This window comes from Podarcis gaigeae (assembly GCF_964106915.1).
Source record: "Podarcis gaigeae genome assembly, chromosome: 12".
NCBI classification, from domain to species: domain Eukaryota; kingdom Metazoa; phylum Chordata; class Lepidosauria; order Squamata; family Lacertidae; genus Podarcis; species Podarcis gaigeae.
In genome coordinates this window covers 33,887,065-33,908,780 of record NC_139688.1, presented here as the reverse complement: position 1 = coordinate 33,908,780, position 21,716 = coordinate 33,887,065, and the positions used below count along the sequence as shown (strand labels likewise).

General features: G+C 42.2%; 1 protein-coding gene across 4 annotated transcripts in view; it reads right to left on the bottom strand.

Moving 5' to 3' along the window:
* HDAC9 (histone deacetylase 9) overlaps positions 1-21,716 on the bottom strand; it is a 469,199-nt gene that overhangs the window by 56,718 nt on the left and 390,765 nt on the right. For all 4 annotated transcript variants that reach the window (XM_083705231.1, XM_083705235.1, XM_083705232.1 and 1 more), the window contains one exon: positions 5,416-5,534. In XM_083705231.1, the coding sequence (XP_083561357.1) occupies positions 5,416-5,534 (119 nt within the window). The remainder of the gene's footprint in view (positions 1-5,415; positions 5,535-21,716) is intronic.

Here is a 21,716-nt window from a genome sequence, read left to right as displayed (position 1 = left end):
CGCCGGGTGGCTGCAGAGCTCCACCCGTCCTTTACTCATAATAGCTTGAAAAATAATTCAGTACACAGAATGTGCTGTTTGCTTAAAAACAACAACAACTTGGGCATTTGCTTGAGATAAAGAGAAATGCATTGGTGGACTAATGAAGGAAGGATCCCAAATACTGAAGCTAGTTTTTAAAAAATAGTATATATGTGTGTCAGTTGGGGAGTGTAGAAAAGGTGCAGACCATGAAACAAATGGCCTTTAATTGCTTGATGGGGTTAAAGCACCACAGCAGACTTTTTAGAGACTCCTTAACTTGTCTGTCCCTACCAGGATGGCCTCTCTGTCAGATTAAAGGTTATTGCCTCTCTGGCTTTCCCTGTGCTCAGCTTTTGAAGTCCATGGCCAAGGGGCCAGGGAGAGAATATTGCCTCAGATAAGAGGTGTTTGCTTTGTAAAATACTTGAGGTAACAATCCGTGGAGCCCTTAACAGTCCAGCAGGGACCTATGAGCTCCAGCTAATGTCTCCCGGTTCCCTGTTGGTTTCAGGGCCACTCTCCATAAATAAATAAACACCATCGCTATTTACTTGCGGATCTCACGTATAAAGATCCATTGAAATTATGTCACAGACTTGCTATACTTTATTTTTAAAAATGCTTCTCCACTGCCCTGCATCTAAAGATTTACCAAAGCGTGGTTAAACAACTTCACGCAACTCATCTTAAATACAATTTTAAAACATAACGAAAGGTAAACGCAACAAAATGCAAGAAAGCAAATGACCAAATAAAAACCCTAAAAAACCTAAAGCGGAAGTGCAGATCAGGTTAAAGTTACAAAAGTAATCCAAAAAGCCTGTGCAAATAAGAAGATATTTGCCTTGTGCCAAACAACAACAACAAAAAGCCTTCTAAATATTAGGGGCACCAAACATTCCTTTTAAGTCTGCCTTGAATAGCAAGGGGGTGAAATTTTGATAAAAAAAACCCTAATCTGAGAAAATCTCAAAAATTCTTACGAATAAAGTCCTGAGAATGCAGTGTGATATAGTGGTTATAGTGCTGGACTAAGACATGGCAGACAAAGTCCCACTCAGCCATGAAGTTCACTGGGTGACCTTGGACAACTCACTAATTATTAGGCAAGTCTTCTTTGCAGGCTTGTTAGGAGGATAATAAGGAGCAGTGTACACACACACCTGAGCTCCTTAGAGGAAAATTGGGATATGATGCAATAATAATTACAGTGGTACCTCAGGTTAAGAACTTAATTAGTTCTGGAGGTCCATTCTTAACCTGAAACTGTTCTTAACCTGAGGTACCACTTTAGCTAATGGGGTCACTGCTGCCACTGCACCATTTCTGTTCTCATCCTGAGGTAAAGTTCTTAACCTGAGGTACTATTTCTGGGTTAGCAGAGTCTGTAACCTGAAGCATCTGTAACCTGAAGCGTCTGTAACCCGAGGTATCACTGTACTCATATGGTAGTTACAACGGGGCACAAATGGTTTTGTGAAATTTCCCACCCTATTTCAGGGTAGAGGAATGGGAAGTAGGAGAACATTCCACGCAATTGCTTCAGGGACAGTGTCTTTGGGGTTGGACTCTCAATTAGTACTGGCAGTAGACCAACTTATTTTTTCTTCCCCTGAGGTGTCTGCAACTGTGTTGGTAGCCTGGACAATGTTCTGCATTTTCCACAATGCCCCAGACCTAACATCACTCTGGGGCGTTAGAAACAATAGAATCATAGAGTTGGAAGGGACCCAAAGGTCTTGTGAAATGCCCTAGGATCTGCAGGTATAGGGTAGTCTATAAATTTAATTAAATTAATTAATTAAAAATAAAAATCTGGTCCAACACCCCCCGTGCAAATGCAGGAATCAACAAAAACATATTTAATATACAGTCCTCAAATAAAGGACATATTTGATATTAAATGGTAAGAACCGATACTACACTTGATTAATGGCAGGCCTTGCTGGGGGGAAAATTGTGGAGAATATTCAGAGAAATATTGTGAAATAGAGTGACTTCTGGGGCGGGAAAATTTAAAAAATCTCGGCAATTTTCTCTGAAATGTAATTTCACCTATTCAAAACATGGACAAATCTCTACACACAGAGAGGAACAGGAGTTTGGCATAGTTTGCCAGTACTGCATATACTTGAAAATTCATTTTATCATGCCGTACTGTAAACATTAGGGACTCCAATAATTGGGCTCAGCAGCAAGTAGATATCCAATCTCACATTGACTGATGTGCCTTCTAAATATATGATTTGAGGGCATCTTTTGTTAAACTACTGCTAATTGTCATTCCACTTTGCCCCATGGTGCCAAATGTTTTCTTTGAGATAACAGAGAAGAAGCAAGAGTCAAGTTCTAGAAAGTCACTAAGTCCGGCCTTTCTGGGAAAGGCAGAAGCTCCCCTTACCCCTTTCTCCTCATGAAAAAAGTCACCCAGCGCTTTGTTTGACACTTTACTGTTTACTATCTTTGAGATAGTTCCCATTTAATGGTTCAATTACTGCACCGGGTGATAAGGCAGTATCAAGAACTTTAGGCACAACATTTTTCTCCCCAAGCATTTTATGATAAAGCAAATACAAAGGGCACAAACCAGCTAAGGTTAAGTGTTTTCTGTTTTTGTTTTCACATCCCACCGGTTTCTGTGGGAGACCCTTAAGCACATGCTTAAGCTACTTTAAATCAACGGGGTTTAAAACTGCTTTCTTCGAGCTGGATCACAGTGAAAATATTTTGCATATAGTTCTTTATTCAAGGCAAATAAGAAGAGAATGTTTTTTCCCCCTATTATTATTAAAATTACAAGATGCACACAGAGAAAAAACTTTAAAGTATAGAAATATGATGATGATGATGATGATGATATATTATTTATACCCCGCCCATCTGGCTGGGTTTCCTCAGGCACTCAGGGAGGCTCCCAACAGAAGATTAATAAATAGGAACTAAGGAAGAACATATCATTTTTTCATGGATGCAATGGCAAATGCACGTCTGGTCTTGCACACCAGTTAGGAGGTTGGAGTATTGGATCTCGGTCACTCACCAGCTCACAGAATTTTTATGCGGGCAAAAATGAGGAATTGTCATATATTCTGCCCTGAGTTTCTTGGAGTATGGCTGGGATATAAGTGCAATTTATAGAGATGGTGGTTGGTTGGTTGGTTGGTTGGTTGGTTGGTTGGTTGGTTGGTTGGATGGTTGGTTGGATGGATGGATGGATGGATGGATGGATGGATGGATGAAGGAATGGATGGACATTTTGGGTGCAAACCTATGGTCCCTGAGAGGGCCTCCTGGGAGACAGGATACTGTGGAGCTTTCCTTCCTCAGAGAGGAAGTGGCAGCTCCTCTGCCATGAACTCTCCCCACCTTGACCTCCATGGGACTGCTCCTCCCATTATTATTGTTTCTTATTTACAAAAATGTACAATCCCCAGTCAAAAGATCCTCAAACCAGAGAACCACAAATCAAAGCAAGAAGAGTAACAGAATGACGTAGCATGAAAATAAAAACTCATCAACAGAAGTCAACATAGCATCACAGGTAATTAAATCTACTCAGGGTTAAAAAGTCTGCCTGAAAACAATCGAACAATAGTACAGTATGAGAATTTGGTTTAATTTAATGTGTAGGGATGAAACTGTAATGCAGAAATACAGAACATACCAACCATATGCTCTCTGTTGCCCATAGACCATGGGTAGGCAACCTAAGGCCCGGGGGCCGGATCTGGCCCAATTGCCTTCTAAATCTGGCCTGTGGACAGCCCAGGAATCAGTGTGTTTTTACATGAGTAGAATGTGTGCTTTTATTTAAAATGCATCTCTGAGTTATTTGTGTGGCATAGGAATTCGTTCATCCCCCTGCAAAAAAACAATATAGTCCAGCCCCCCACAAGGGACAGTGGACCTGCCCGCTGCTGAAAAAAGTTTGCTGACCCCTGCCATAGATCAAGCCCATATGTGGAGTCCTTGCATAAGCAGACTCTTCCTTTCAGAGGACGAAGCTTCACATGTCCAATGGAATGCACAGGTATCATTTTTCTGTCCATTAAAGTGAATGGGTGGAGGAGCTCTATGTATGCATGAGAGCACCTACCCCCTGGCATATCCTGCTGGGTGGGAAACCATTGGGCATTATCATGGCAATCTTTTAATATTTCACTGTTGATATGGCTCTCCTCTTTTTCTCCTTTATCTTTTTATACAATGAATATTCATAATGCATTGTGAGCCATGCTGATATTACAGGTTGTCTTATTAAAAATTTAATAACATTTTAGCAGTGGAAAGGAAATGCTGAAATTATTGAGCGGGGCTATAATATGGCAAAGGGGAATATCTGGATCTTGAGCTGCACCAAACATTTCCATTGATATCAACAACTGCTGCGTATGAAGATCAAAGACAGTATATATGGTCTTAATCTGGGGCCTTTGGGAGACCCTTTATGGGGTGTTGCACTAAAAGTCAATATAGGATCTGAAGCAGCAACATATGATCCAGTTTATGCACCATTATGAAACGAGAAAAAAGTTTGTGTGTGTGTGTGTGTGTGTGTGTGTGTGTGTGTGATGGCTTTTCTTTCTTTCTAAGTATAGCAATATCCAGCTGAGTTTATTTACTTAGACAAGGCAGAAACACAGGGTGAGCTCCCCAGAACAATTGTGCTAATGTAGTAAAGGTAAAGGGACCCCTGACCGTTAAGTCCAGTTGTGGACAACTCTGGGGTTGCGGCACTCATCTCGCTTTACTGGCTGAGGGAGCTGGCGTACAGCTTCCGGGTCATGTGGCCAGCATGACTAAGCCACTTCTGGCAAACCAGAGCAGCGCATGGAAACGCCGTTTACCTTCCTGCCGGAGCAGTACCTATTTATCTGCTTGCACTTTGACGTGCTTTTGAACTGCTAGGTTGGCAGGATCAGGAACGGAACAACGGGAGCTCACCCCGTTGCGGTGATTCAAACCGCCAACCTTCTGATTGGCAAGCCCTAGGCTCTGTGGTTTAGACCACAGCGCCACCTGCGTCCATGCTAATGTTGTTGGGCCCTTAACTGGACCTTTGCGTCAAACCCTTAGTAGTGAGTCTCCCCAAGGAGCATAGACTATTCCTGCTATGATCTCTGACTGCCAGACTCAAAAACAAAAACAAACCAGGTCAAATGAACACCCCCCAACAAAACGTATGTGGTGCTACAATAGCCAGAATCTTGCTTATGCCCTCGTCATGGGATGTGTGAATATCAGACACTACTGCCTGTCGACTCGCGTGTTGACTTCGCACCTTGCTAACTGCTGCAAAATGGTTACAGGAGCATATCAGGCAAAATTTTGGCACCACCTAGAATAATTTCCTTGGGGGAGAGACAGAGACTTTTAAAAATGTGTACGTACATTTAGCTGTCAGTTTGTACCCGCCTAGAGGAGGGTCGTGGCCTTCCACGGCATCAAAGCCAGCCGATACTAAGACAAAGTCAGGCTCGAACTCAGAGGCGATGGGCATAATCACAGTCCTGAAGACAAAGAATAGGCAAAGGGTTATGAACAAGAGGCTTCATTTAAAATGCACTGATTAGCATGATACCATAATTAGCTGTCATCTAGCTCATCTCCCTCGAAGTTTACTTCCATGTTCATTTTCTCTCTCTCTCTCTCCCTACTTTCTGCAGATTTTTAATATTATTATTATAAAAAGACCCCCATAATTTGCAGGTACATGCGAGAGCTTCTAACGTTACACCCACATCTGGGCCTGTTTTACCCTTCTGCCTATAAAGGCTGACTCTTCGAGGGAAGTGACTAATGGATTACAAAGAGAACTCTGAAGTCTCAGTGGAAACCTGCATTGCTCCAGTGAGTGAGAACTTGGTGTAAATTTGAACTATAAATTTCTTTGGGGGGAAATGTTTGCTTTTTAAACTTATCCCCATCCTCTTAACATTTTAAAATGTTTGTCAAGATGGGGGGGGGGTAACTCTTGTAGAAAGGGTGGGGTGGGGACACATACAAATTCCCATAATCAAATTCAGGCCCCGCTCTCAGGCATTTTCTGAGGTCATGCCTGGTAGGAATTTGGCTACCACAAATCAGGAACAGCACCCCCTGCTGGTTTCAGGAAGAAACTTCGAGGCTTTTCGATTCTCAACTTATTAAATGCCTTCTTATCCAGTGTTTTATATCAGCCTCTTCGTTTCGGGCCAGCCCTACAAGGGTTAGGTGAAGCAGTTCACTTTGGGCAGTGGAATTAAGGGGAAACTGATTTCTGAATGGGGAGACAAGCCTATTTTTAAAGTGTTGGCCATCGCAAAGGGGAAGAGGTATCCTTTAGCAGCAAAACGTCTTAGGTTGGCAAGAATTTGGAATCAGTTTGTCAGTGTCAAGATGAAGGCCTGTCTAAACCAGAAATCTTCACATTGGTATTTCAAGAGTCTAGCCCTCAGTGACTTGAAAATTCAATGACATATTTAGTAATTCAGCAAGGTGGTCACTTACAAGTCACCCAAAAAAGAGGGATGCCTCAACAGCAACAAAAAAGGACACATATTTGCAGAAAATGTGCATATGTTGATTCATGTATAAATGCAATATTTTATAATTACTATTCTTCAAATAGAAATACTCTATAAGGTTGCACTATAGCGGAAACACTGTGGCCAAGCAGCCTGTAAGACTCAGTCTGCTATAACTGTTGATGGGCTGCCTCAAGGCTCTGGCTCTCCATTCCCAGGACTTGGACCAGACAGCCCTTCAAACAGAGGACTGTTAGCAACATACTTCAATTAGAGGACTGTCCTATGCAGGGGCGTATGAAGTGGCAGTGCAGAGGTTGCAGTCCACCCCAGGTGTCATCCTTGAGGGGGGTGACAAAATGGCACACCACCGGGGGGGGGGCCTGGCCGTGGGGCCTGGCCTGCAGTGCGCCCGAGCCACGCATTTCTCCTGGGAGTGACACGGTGGCTCGGGGCCCAGCGCTGTCTGACATGGCAGCATGGGGCTTGTGTCTGCCAGGTGGACTCTGTGGGCAGCTTGCAGTGCCGCCCACCTGGGCAAATCACTGCGCCACCCCCTGAGCGGATTGCCGCACCACGCCCCCACTGGTTTGGGTCCTGGAGCAGCTAGCTATGCCCCTGGTCCTCTGCAAATTAGGATAAATGACAAATTCAGATTGCACCTGTATGGAACTGACTGCAGAACGCCAGCTCCACAGCCTAAGAAGCCACATAGGACAGGACTGTCTGAATCCAAGATCTTCTGGTGGCACTGATGCACAAAAGTAGCCCCATACTCCTGAGCATCGTTATGAGAGCTGATATATTTCAGATGTTATTTAAACACCATTTCTCATTAACAAACAGCTACAAACCACTTCTGGATCATGGAGTTTCACCAAAGAGACAAAATCTAGGACCTTAGGGAAATATAGTGAGCAAGACCAGGCAGTAAGGCAATATTGTGAACAGCCGGTGCAAGGGAAATGTGATAATACTCAAGGTAGCACATCAGAAAGTCATGTCCACAAATTAAATGAGTAAAACTTATTTATGCAGTGTCATCTTTGGAAGTTCCTTTTGCAAAATCTTTGTCCCCCACCCCACTTTTGTGGCTCCCAAACGGACCGTGAAAACTTAAAAAAAAATCCTCAAGACTAACTGCACTTTAATTTGATGATGTTGTTCTAATGCATTATTTTGATTTATTGAGAGCCAGTGTGGTGTAGTGGTTAAGAGCAGGGGACTCGTAATCTGGTGAACCGGGTTCGCGTCTCCGCTCCTCCACATGCAGCTGCTGGGTGACCTTGGGCTAGTCACGCTTCTCTGAAGTCTCTCAGCCCCACTCACCTCACAGAGTGTTTGTTGTGGGGGAGGAAGGGAAAGGAGAATGTTAGCCGCTTTGAGACTCCTTAAAGGGAATGAAAGGCGGGATATCAAATCCAAACTCCTCCCCCTCCTCTTATTGTACTATTTTAATGCTGGTTCTTATTTCACCCTATTTTGCTTGGCCTTAAAAGAGGTGGGAGATAAAAATAAAATAATCATAAATGGAAATCATTTATGCAAATGACCATTTATGCAAATGTCAGTTTCTCTCTTCTGCTAAGCATCTTCTTTGAAACATATAAAGCAAAGACTGTGGTTCATTCTTCTAACAAGCCAAGGTATTAACCTGTCGCTCTCCAAAAATTGCTCACATCAGCCCCAGCTAGCACAGCTATTGATAAAGGATAATAGGAGTTGTAGTCCAATGATGTCCGAAGGACCGTAAGTTCCCCATCCCTGCCATAGAGTTGCATAGGCCTTCTGGAACAGTTTCCTCCTTTCCAAGCAAAGTATCTCTTTCTGTATTCCAAACTTCTTGCTCAACAACATGTTCTTGGGAGTCTGGAGAGATTCACAAAAGAAACTTTCCCCTGAGTTCTAATGCATTCAGTCTGGTGCATTCTGCTGTCTGTAAAGAAGTCACAGGATGGTTTCCAGCCATTGTTAAACCATCTAGCACGCGATCCTTGCTTCTAACACTATGAATGTCAGATGCAAGTCATTCAGGCAGTGAGAGAGGGTTATAAACAAAAACCCAACAACCTTGGAACTTCCCTCACCACTCTGAATTACTCTCATTTATCTTGTATGGGTTTTACAGCACATGGAGCAGAGATGCCTGTGAACTGAAAATCGGGGTGATGCTGCCCCAATTTCAGTGAACATGCATAGAGGGGGACACAGCCATGAGGAGGAGATAGGTCTTCATGGAAGGTGAGGGAGAGGCTATTTACAGCTAGTTCCTGGCTCCCACCCCTCCCTTGGCCAGGTTCCTGGTTGCTCATCTGCTGTGTCCACCAGTCTATGAATGCTGTTGTTTAATGCCAAATCAGTATGCAATAAGATTTCACTCATCCGTGATTTGATTTTGGATGAGGGTGTTGATCTGGTGTGTATTACTAAGACCTGGGTGGGCAAACTGGGAGGAAATAATCTGACCCAGCTGTGCTTGCCCAGATACTTGGTACAGGCTGCAGAGATGGAGGGGGATTTGCTGCGGTTAATCTCCTTCACCAGGAAGCCCCTCTGTTTTGAAGCTGGCTGCCAAGGCCTGCACTTGGTGCCGGGCCAAGTAAACTAGGCTTGTTGCTGGTGTACCATCCAACCTGCTTCCCAGCAGCTTCTTTGACTGAGTTGGCTGGCCTCAGGTCTGGTGTTGGGGGAAACCAGAATGAGAACGACTTCAACATCTGTGTTGAGGACTTCATTGCCTCCATGGGGCTGTCTCAAGTTGTCACACAGGTCAAGGCTTGGTGTTTGCTCTAGATGGAGAAAGGAGTGACCTGTAAATGGGCAGGTGAGATGAGGGGCAAAAAACTGGCCTTGACCCCAGCAAAACTGAGGTGGTGTGCGAAGGCTCAACAATTGGTCAATTGACTGCTTTGGATGGGGTCATGCAATGAGCAAGTTCATTGTCTGGGGGTGCTCCTGGATCCATCTTGGTCACTAGACTCCCAGGTGACCTCAGTGGCTAGGAGTGTTTTTACCAGCTTCAACTATGGCTGTTTCTGGATGGGGTTAACCTGACCACTGCCATCCATGTGCTGGTAGCCTTCAGATAGGATTACAGTAAAGTGCTCTATGTGGGGCTGCCCCTGAGGTTGTTCCAGCAACTGCAGCTAGTGCAGAATGCCACGACTTGACTGATCACTGGACCAGAAGATCACCATCATATTATGGTGCTGTTGAAACATTTGCGCTGGCTATCAATTAGCTACTGAACTAAGTTCAAGGTGCTGGTACTAGTCTACAGAGCCCTGTGCAGCTTGGGGCCAGGATACTTAAAGCAGCATCTTGCCCTTTATATACCCAACTGATTACTGTGCTCTTCAGGATGCCATCTCATAAAGAGGTCCCTTCTGCACAATGTTGGAAATGGGTCTTTGGTGCTCGTCTCCCTTCTTGTGTTTCTCACTATTGATAATTTGGTGTCAGCTTCTTGTGAAAGAAGCATGTCTTCTGTTTATGTAACTCCATAAAGCAGCATGTACACGAATCATCTACATATTAATTTCAGTGGAAGAATAATCCACAATATATGACTTCTGTTTGGAAAATGGGAGGGGGGGGGGAGAAACTGAATCACAGTTTATGCCTGATGGACCAAAGCAAATTAGCCAAACCTGGAATTAAAGTTTTGCCAAGCTGAATAATGCATATCTGTTTAAAAGGGGAAAGACAATGGGATGATCTGTTCATGCATTTTAGTTTGGCACTGAGATACACATTTTTCAGAACAGAAGAAACTTAATGGTTATAATACTGAATCCATTTCCATGGCACTAAGTTCACTTCAAAAATTATTCTCTGTTATAGTTCATGTCTTCTAAATTAATATTATTTTACTCTACCAACACTCACAAAATTAGTATACCAGCTTGCTATATTAGACAGTCTATTCTGCAAAATTACTTCCAGCATTAACCAAAAATAATGTAACTTGGCTGGACAAAAACAATATTGTTTAAGCTTAAGCTCTCTTCTTCTCCATACCATAGATGCTGAAATCTTGCCTTTGGGATATTTGAGTTGCCCGCACACCTTATCAGAGCTCACCAATCTCAAAGGCAGAGTTGAAATGAGTTTCTAAAAGTATCTTTGGTTGTTCATTTGACCGCCTGGCTTTTAATCATTCTCACTTTCATAACTAGTCTTTCCTGTTGCTCAATAATCTTTCAACTGGAAAGAATTTGAAAGTTGCGTCATGGATTGATTCCTTCTACGAATCAATGTTTTGTGGCTGTCCTTTTTCTTCTGGAAAAGGCTAAGTAGAAAAATGAAGAAGCTGAAAATAATGACATGGAAATTTCTTTCCATTTATAAAGGAATCTCTCTGATCTAAGTCAGGAAGATGTTGACATTAGAGATGGCAGCAGCATCCAGTACTGTTGGCCCTCCCGAGTCTCTGCAGAGCTGTGAACTTCTCACTGAAACGATGACACATTTTCCCCAAGACAAAAACATTAAATTGGTACATTCTTTTCAAAACATCTATTTACAAGCGCCAGCAGGACTTTAGACACTAGTTAAGAACAGACCACAGACAATGTGAATTTCATAATACTCCAAGTGCCAGTAGAGCTGATGTGCTGAATTCGTCAGGGTATTATAAAGAGATACAGCAGTGGTTCCAGACTTCAATATTTCGGGAATTCTGGGATAACTCTAGACATTATATGTGTCTTTTTAGTATAACTGAAACTTGCTTTCATTAAGAGCCTTGTGACAAAATTAATTAATTAATCATCAAGGTAATGCCTGAAATGAAAAGTTCAAATTGTATGTGTGCAAAGATTTGTATGTACAACCAGGACCTTGCAGTATCCTAAATGAACACACAAACAAACAAATAAACATAAGAGACTCTTTTAGATCCTAGAGGGAGTTCTGGATGGAACTGCAGCCTTAGTTTCAGAAGCTGCCTACCTTCTGACTGGCCGAGCATCCTCAATATTACAAGTTAGTTATGATCTTCATCCAAAGATCACAGGGTGATTCACAACATAAAAATACAAAATGAGAACACAAAATACACAATGTATAGTTGACTAATGTAATTTGGAGGCTTGATTCAGCTTCATGTGCTCTGATTATATTGTGTGTGTTTACTCTGGACAGCTCCTGCTTATATAGAAAATTCCCTTGTCATTGATAGGAAGCTCCAGGACATTTCACTGTTAGTAAAGGAACCTTTCTCATGCTTGTGAGACATCACGGTAGGGCAAAGAGAACCACCCTGAAAAATTGCCTGGGCCAGGAACAACATAATATGTAGGCCAGCCCTTTGTCCCAGAAGTTCCACCAAAGCTAGAACACCTGATGTCCAAGAGACCTTTTCTATGTGGAAATATAAAACAAGGTGATTTTGCACAAATAATACAATGTCAAGATTTTGCACAGTCTTGGAGATGGTTCAAAACATTCTGGAATCCAAGGCAGAAACATCCAAAATGGTTCTTCCAGTGATGATAAACCTTATCCACACGAAAAGGGGCAGTAGTATCCATGACAGATGGCCACCCAACCTCTGCTTAGAAACCTCCAGTGAAGGACTGTCTACCACCTTCTGTGGGAGCCCGTTCCACTGTCAAAACAGCTCTTTCTGTCAGACAGTTCTTTCTGATGTTTAGTTGGAATCTTTATTGTAACTGGAAGCCATTCCATGTGACAGCCCTTTAGATATTTGAAGATGGCTGTCACAGCTCCTCTCAGTCTCCTCTTATCCAGGCTAAACATACCCAGCTCTCTCAACTGTTCCTCATAAGGGTTGGTTTCTAGATCCTTGATAATCTTGGTTGCCCTCCTCTGCGCATGTTCCAGCTTGCCCATATCCCTCTTAAATTGTTGCTCTAAAATGACTCCCATGCTGTGCACCTGGTCCTTTAGGGGTACATTTACCTCATTCAGGACCAGGGAATCCCCCACACCTGTCCACCCCCTTTCCTCCAGAAACAGTCCTCCTGTCTTTTGGGGATTCAACCTCAATCCGCTGACCACCATCCAAAGAACGCTTTGGATATTTTGGAGAGGAGATTTCAGAACAGCCCTAACAATGTCAGTGAATGTTCTGCTGTGCTTGCGTGACTTTAGTCTTTGTATCTTTTACTTCACTCTTTTCTTGTGTGCAATCATTTAATTTATAAGGAATCTGCGGTGCCTGTTTTAATCTTGATTACAGATTTTTTTTGGGGGGGGGAGTGAGTTCTTTACTAGGTGCGTATTTAATATAAGAAAGGAAAAAAGAAAGAAAGAAATTATTCCTTCCCAATTGTCATATAAAGTATGCAAGCAATATCCTATTAGGTTTTATTTCATATTTGGTTCTGAATCTTACTTTCCCTAACTCCCCCTTTGATTTTCATGCTCCCCCCCCCCACCTTCTGCTTGCTTTCATCCTTGATCTTACTATGAAATCACATCCATATGATTTAAATTAGAACAGTTCAGTTTCACAGGAACAAAGCTGCAACTAGGAGCATGATGTGCCATAGAAGATCGCTCCCCTTACTGGTAGTTTTGACCTTGTTAACAAGTACGTGTGCGTCTTCACACGGAAAGCCAAATAAAGAAAGACGTGTGCTAGGGCCAGTTCTGCTTCTATTAGCTATTTTGCCTTTGAGGCACATTAGCTACCATTTGTTTTCTGAGAGGTTCCCCCCCTAACCTCTTTTTGCTCTTTCATGCTCATTTCAATCAGGACAGCAAAAATTATAATAAATACTTTTCTTTTATCTACTTTGTCACCCCCCGCACACACACCTCTAGTAATCTTTGAGAGTTCAGTCTATGAATGATTTTCTTTTTTAATCCCAATACTTCCAAATTATTGTTTTACTAGGAGATCCTATGTTCAGCTTTTCAGAAATGAAATGTTCTCTATCTGCTAATGCTGAATGAATTCCAGAGTGGAAAAAGACTAATGCTACATTTGCACCATACATTTAAAGCACATTTTGAGTATACCCCCCCTGCAAAGAATGCTGGGAACTGTTGTTTGTGGATGGTGCTGGAAATTATAGCTCTGTGAAGGATAAGCTACAGTCCTCAGGGTTCCTTGGTGGATTGCGCTTTCAATCTATGGTATATAGGCAGCCTAATTTAATCTACCTCCTTTGAGAGAACCTCATTTCGTGGTTCCCTCATTTTCTTCTTGATCTTGAACAGGCTGATCCCGAGATTGGCTGCAGAAAAAAAAATGCCAACACTTACCCGCAGCGAGGGAGGCATGCTAAACCCCCTTTGCATACCACAGTGTTTCCAAGCCACAATATCCTGACAGCTGTCCAACAAGCTGAAGCCAAAACGTGCCGCAGAAACCTCTAATGCCACAGGAGTTGCGGCTGCAGAATATTGTAGGAGAAATTATGATGTCCTTGCCTAGAAAGGGGCTCTCTGGTTCACAACCTAGATACCGGTACCCATATTTATAAGTGGCTCTTTTGCCTGCACCCTATCCAGGAGATTCACTGTGGAGTTGGGGATCCAGTTCACGCAACAAGCCTCGTGGCTTGCAAGTGCCCCCCTATTGCCTACTTCCGCAAAGGAAACAACTTTTCACATGCACAACACTTTTAACACCCATAGAGCTTTTCCCTTGGCTGAAAAGAGCAGCACACATATGCAGATGTACAGTTTGTGCCCTGGAAGCCATATAGCGCATCAGATCAACTCAATTGTATGCAATCCAATATCTTATATGTCTCCTTTAGGCAGGTGATTTCCTCTGTAATAGCAAGTACCGGGAGTGTTCTATTTCCACCCATTCCAGCTGAATGGCTGGATCATGGGCAATGTGTTTAAGGTTGGTGTGGCCATGTCTTCATTTCCATAAGCTGCCACAGAAGCATCTTTTATGCTGGATGCACACTACAAATAAATATTTGCTTATGCGGGTAAGTGTAAGTCCTTAGTGAGGCAAAAGAGAGGGATGGATTAACCAGAGGAGCATGGGATGGAATGACTCTCAATGGTGCAAAAGACCCAATGAAACTGAGATTTCCTCAGCGGCAAGTAAAACGACTCCCTGAAAAGAATGGCTCAGACAGTTTAATACCTATTTCATTTGTTGATTGGTGAGCAAACAATCGCAAGCAGTTCCATGCCGTCACGAACCATTGAACATTTATTCTGGAAAAGCTAAGCTTTGTTCGCTCACTTTTTAAGAGGCAGCCGCATGACGCCATGAGAAAACCGTCTTCCTTCCCATGTGTTCCCCCCTCCAGTGTGTTTCACGCCCTCCCCCTAAGCTTAGAAGAAGAAAAATCTGACTTCTTAAAAACACAATGGAAAAGCTGTGCAATCTCTGCAGGTGTAGATGAGCCATCCCACACAGGTGTTCAATAGCTTTCTCAGATGATCATGGCTGGTACAGATGGCTCTAGTCCCTTCCTTATGATCTGTCCCTCCTCTCTAGATATATTTTGCTTAAACCAGACATGGCCAAACTCGGCAACTCCCATCATCCCTACAACTACAAACTACAATTCCCAGCATCCCTAGCTAACAGGACCAGTGGTCAGGGATGATGGGAATTGTAGTCCCAAAACATCTGGAGGGCCAAGTTTGGCCATGCCTGGCTTAAACCTTCACTTTTGCAAAAAAGTCCAACAAAATAAAACCCAATAACATTCATTTCTCCCCTACCCTTTAAGCTGCAGCCACAGGGAGAGGAGCACAATTATGACTCAAACTGCAGTGAGGGGTGAGGGCGTGCTTAACCCTATCCTGCCATGCCATGGTGCTGCCAAACACTCCAATCTTAGCCTATGTTTGAGTCTGGGGAAAGGGAGGGGGTGTCCTCCTTGTTAGTGAGAACCATTTGGATTCTAGAGCCCTGGAAGCAGAGTTGCTGTTTTGTTTTCAGCTTGAAGCTGAATGATTAGAACAGCTAAATTGCCACGACTGGTGACACCCTCAGTGTTCGTTCCCCAAGGAAAAGTCTTATAAACTTCAGCGTTTCTTATGCACCTTTGAGATTTCCCCACTCCTTTGTTTGCAAATGCTTATTAAAGCAACAGTGGAAGTAGCAGTTGGCACATTATAAAGCCAACCGGTTTCAGAACTAAAACACAGTAATGCTTGTTTGGTGGACACGACACAATAATCCACTTTTTAGAAGTAGGGTAGATATAATCTACCTCCACTGCAGGGACTCCTCACAGGAACTCCTCCTATGTTTCCAGAACACCTTGCATTCACTCATATTTTCCTAAACTAAGATATTAAACCAGATATAGGAGAACCAATGCTTTAGGGCATTAGGCCTCACTCTAAGGGTTTCCTCTTTAATTTGCACTTCAAAGAAGCATTAAGAATCCATTCTATCTGCAACGCACCTTAAACTTTGGTATCTTTCCCTTCAAAGGTGATTAAATAGCCCTTTTTTGTGAGAATCCCAACCTCAAAAAAAAAATAAAAAATGGAAAGGCTTGCTTCACAAATCAAGCACAAACAAAATGTTTTGAAAACTAATCATTCAGGGTTTTTTGTGGGAGGGTTTTTAAAAAATGTTTTTTAAAGCAGAAATCTGACTTCTGTGTTGTAAGGAATGTCCACACATAGCACAGTGAAATTCAACACTGGTAAATGATCCGACTACCTCAAAGTGAAGTTTTTGCCTTCCTACAGTGGCCTTTCACCCTGCCCTTTCCTCCAATCTGAGGAGAGCTGATGTTGATGGAACATATAATGGCTCCTTTCCTGTGTAGTAAAGTCAGCAATAAAGCTTAGTAATTAAGGTGACCGGGGAGGCCCGGCCCAGCAGGCCAGTGGTGTGGCGAACACTTTTAGAACTTCAAACAATATCAAAGTCATTGAGAAATGGGCCTAGTTCAGGACTGGTTTGAATTAAGCCTCACTTCCACACGCACTTTTCAAATCCAAGCTCAAACAAGAAAGCCAAGGCCTTCTGGATTTCATTAGAGCCAATTATCTTATCTGTTTCATCTCAGGCCTGACCCTAAGGCTGGCAAACAGCTATTCAGTGCATTTGGTTGTTTGAGAAAGCCTCCAGCCAGCCAATGGCCTAAGGTACTGATAATTAAAACATTGTTGCCCCCTGCCTCTTGTGATTAAATATTTTCAAGCTTTTGTAAATAATTTTCCCATTCTTTGCCCCAAGCCTCAAAGGTCCAATACACCCAGCAATTTACTGAGCTTGTCAAGAAAATACCGCTGGAAATAAGGCTATAATAGAAAGGGAGGGGAAAGGAGAAACACACACACACACACACACACTCACACACACACAACAGCGTTTGGATTGTACTTCTGAAAGTGTTGTTTGACGCATTAGCAAAATGTGCATAGGAAGTCTGGCATAGTTTTCTTCCCCCCACGCCCCCAATAATATTTTTATTTTGAAATCAGGCCAAGGATTCCATATCTATGAAGTCACTGGAGGAAATGTGCCGTGTGAATGTAACAAATAAATAAAATAATAAAGAAATATGCAGGGTATCTTAATTAAACAACAGGAAAGGAGTAGATCAATAGTATTTTAAATAAACAAACAAGCAACCTACATCAGATTGATTATTTTATGTTCTCCAGAACTGATAAATAAATAAGGGGTGTCTAATTTATTTATTTACATTCTCTAGATAAAAAGAGAAAGGAGCATGAAAAAGAAAAACCAGGGAAGGAAGGGGTGGGGCAGGGAAGGAAGGAAGGAAAATATTAATCAGATTGTTTCTATCACAACATGTAACAAAACTGTGTTCTGGACCTTATCACTCCAATAACGGACAAACAAGCTGCACTTCTGCATAAATGAGTCATTTTGCTGTGTCCCTTCTCTTATTCTGTTAATATTAGCAAGCTTAACCATATAAAACCAATCCTCAGTGGTTGACAGATTCATCAGTAAATGTGCAGCCATTTCCCTATAACCGAAGGTTTTACACTTCCACATAGCCCAGAGATCCACAGGCAGCTCACAGCCAGGGATAATTTCATTTACTATCAAAACCCAATCGTTTCTTAGCTGGGGATAGGACCTTATATGAAATAAGATAGCACAAGCTGCAGCCCATGTCTAACAGCTGACTTTCCCGTTGACGTATATCCATCTTAATCTCTGTGGTATTAAACACCACCAGAAAATCAACTTCTTTTTATCTCTGTAGAATGTTGGAAATGTTTCCATTTCCATCTTGTTTGTGAGATGTTGGTATCCATCTCATTTTCTCATTATCCCAGTATCTTATAGTATCTAGATAAGCTAGAATTTTATATAGTTGACTCAATATTCCTTTAACTGGCTTACCAGTCAGTATCATCTCACTTATGTGCAGTCCCTCAATAAACTATGCTTAGCCATTATGGAAGACACTACGTAAATACTGGGGAAAAGGAATATGGGAAATGCATGTTTCACCATCACCAATAATTTGCCTGCAGATCTTTGTTAAACCATTTCCCAATAAATTTCTGGTCTCAATTAGACTGTAATCTCCCCAAATTTGTAAATTTCCTAATACCCATTTATCTGCCAGTTCCTTATTGTAATGAATATCTGATGTCATTTTAAGTTTGAATTGATTTATTGCATAATAGTTTCCATGAACTTCTTTAATGCTGTGAATTTCCAACATAATCAAGCTCTGGAGAGTAATGAAATCATACCAGCTCTAGAATGGATTCTAAATTATATGTGCTTTTTATGTCGTTGAGGGATGTGGCATCATAGGAAACATGTTTTGGGAAGTACCAGTACTTGTTCAAGGAGAAAAAAATTCAGGGCAACACCATGAGGTCTGGAAACCAAAGAATTGTGTGTAAAGGTTAAAGCAAAGCCTCAAAATAAAATTATTGTGAAATATTACTGTGCCCAACACATTCAATTGTTTTGTCTTACACAGTTGCTTGAAAGAACAAACCAAATGAAGTACCACAGTAATAGGACGCAGCTCTACAGCTGCAAATAAAACATTTTGAATATGTTGTAAAGTGCAATATACAATTGTGACACTAGACAGAGTCTGTGAGCTATAGCAAATTCAATGCATTTTTCAAAAAAAATAATTATATATATAAAAAAGCATTTTCACAACATTTTTAACATGTATGTAGATTCCACCTAAGTGGGACAAAATCCCTTTACCACTGAAGAAGGCAAAACAACTTAATCCATAATCTGTTTTAAGCATCACATGAAGTTTTCCCTTTTATGGTTTTGCTTCAAGAATTTGAGGAACGTCATGGGAGGGACATTTTAGGACTGAGGTGAAACTGCGAAGCTCCCTTGTTATTTTTGCTGTTGGATGCTGCATGTTGTTTAAGGAATCTTGTGATATTTAAAATATGGAAATGTGGTTTATGGGTGTTATTCTGTCTTTGTTTTGCTGTGTTCTTATGAAATGGTTACTATCTTGTTGTTTGACTATGCCACTATGAAATCGATATTACGTCATTGTTTTGCTACATTATTGTGAAACTCTTTTCGTAGTGTTTGTTTGAAATGTGTCCCTGTTTCTTTGTTGCAAGTTGCTTTGAGCATGGTTTTTGTGTGTGTGGAAAAGCCTCATGCAAATAAAATGAATGAATGAATAAGTTCCCCAATCATTTTCCATGCAGCAGTGTAAAACTGTGCCACCTATTTGGTATCACATATGGAACTCAGGTTAGACGGCACAGTGTTTTGTTCCTCCTCCAAACCCCCTTAATTTTGTCATTTAAAGAAGTGTGCTGATCCCATTGGTTTGGCTTCAGACAGGGTACCCAATGGAGTACCTTCCAGAAGTTTTTTCATTTCATTTATTAATTGCTTCCCAGAAAACATATTGAAGCAATTTAACTATTAAAACATCAACAATGAAAACAATGTCATGAATAAAAACAATTTGAAATCCAACACAGATACAGACTGAGTTAAAACTAGAGGTCTCATCAGCCAATGATCAGAGATGGTGGAAGTTGGGATCCAGCAACTATGTTGGCTTCTCCTAATTTAGGATTAGCCAGTTCAATGGCAGCTCTCTTAAACTTGTTTTGTTTAAACCTCTCCTAGTGTTTAAACCTCTTCTAGTGTTCCACACATTTATGATTATGAATTTATTTATTTATTTATCCATTTATATTCTACCTTTTCTTCCAAGCACTGGGGAGGAAGAGGCGTGCAAGGGGAGCACACCGCCCCCGGCAGTGTGGTCCCAGTGGGGTGCTATGGCAGTTGCCCCTCCACCTGGGCTGGGTGCCAAGTCCCCTCAGGCGGCATGCCATGCCCCCACGGGTGGCACACCACATCCCCAGAATGCGTGCCACACCCTTATGGCAGTGTGCTACGCCTTAATCCAACGCAGTAGCTATAATTTGAACTGAGATTTGAAAAGAGATTGCCTTCCCAAGGGGAGGCTGAATATTCAGAGGACGTTGGAGAAGAAGGGGGAGTTCTGAGACAGGTAAGGAGGGAAAGTGAAAAACCAAGGTGCTGTAAGGTTAGAAACTTAGGTAAAAAGTTCAAGGACCCCTGGACGGTTAGGTCCAGTCAAAGGTAACTATGGAGTTGCAGTGCTCATCTCGCTTTCAGGCCGAGGGAGCCGGCGTTTGTCCACAGACTGCTTTCCGGGTCATGTGGCCAGCATGACTAAACAGGACACCGTGACTGTTGCAGGGATTTGAACCACTGACCTTCCGATTGGCAAGCCCAAGAAGCCCAGTGGTTTAGACCACAGCGCCACGCACGTCCCTTTTAGAAACATATGAATGCTGCCTTGTGCTGAGTCAGACCAATGGCCCTGCAGTGCGAGAAGTACTATGCACTCTGCTGCTGCTGGAAATTACAAGTAGGGTGAGTGCTATTGCGCTCATGTCCTGCTTTTGGGTTTCACGGAAGCATCTGCTTAGCTAAATGGGTGTAAAACAGCCAGGCTGTTTTTAGGATCTTACGCATCATATATGCTGACTAGCAGCAGCTGTCCGTCATTTCAGAAAGGAGTGTTTCTGAGCCCTACCTGGTCAAGCACTGAGTCACTGACCAGGATACTCGACCCTCTTCTAGTTACAGTGGTACCTCGGGTTACATACGCTTCAGGTTACATACGCTTCAGGTTACAGACTCCACTAACCCAGAAATAGTGCTTCAGGTTAAGAACTTTGCTTCAGGATGAGAACAGAAATCGTGCTCCGGCAGCATGGCAGCAGCAGGAGGCCCCATTAGCTAAAGTGCTGCTTCAGGTTAAGAACAGTTTCAAGTTAAGTACAGACCTCCGGAATGAATTAAGTACTTAACCTGAGGTACCACTGTAATGTGTGGGATTCAAGGGCAGCTGCCTGGGCACCTGAAACTTTAAGATGAGCATTATCTCCTCCTAAACAGTCTGCAGCCACAGGCAGGCAGGCAGACCTGCTAACAGGACCTCTACTTTGTCCAGATAGGGTGTGCTTACATATTAATAGGCAGAAACACATTTATACAGCTGCATCCACACTGTGACATTTTAAAATTTTTATTTAAGAAAACAAACAAAAAGAATAGGCAGAGGTGGTCTCATTAGCTAAGCTACATAAAACAGATATTTAAAAGAAGCATGTGGCTAACCTGGTTTCTGCTACTTTGGAAATGACCCTTCCTTCTCATTCTGGAAAATGAGACCTTAATAAAATATCCACCAAAGGAAAGCAGTTAAACAATACATATAAAGCACCAGGGTGCAAATGCTGTAATGATGTTAACTTCTAGAAGGGTTGCATCAAAGACCCAAATGCTTACACAATTTTACACTGGAACTGGGCTGGACAACTAAAACATACTGGGCACTGGCACAGGAAAGTGTGCCAATTCTAGATATTATTTTCAGCAACCCCAGTACAGATAATCAAGAGTTTCAGTCTGATTCTATACACTGACAAATTTCTCCAACTAAACTGTCCATTTCAGCTTCTCTCAACCTGTCATTTTTACAACCTTAAGTTTACTTCTCCACTTTTATTCTTATTAATAATATTTTTTTATTTGTACCCTGCCCATTGACTGGGCTGTCCCAATAACTCAGGGCAGCTTCCAACATAAATAAAAACATCAGTCTGAAATTTTATACTATTTTTAAGCCCTCACCAAAGTGTGTCAGGACTTTACTGTGGATTTCACCAAACATGCCCATGTTTGCATGTGATTTTGTCTAATTGACGCATTTCTACAAGCAGTTCCCCATAGCGGAA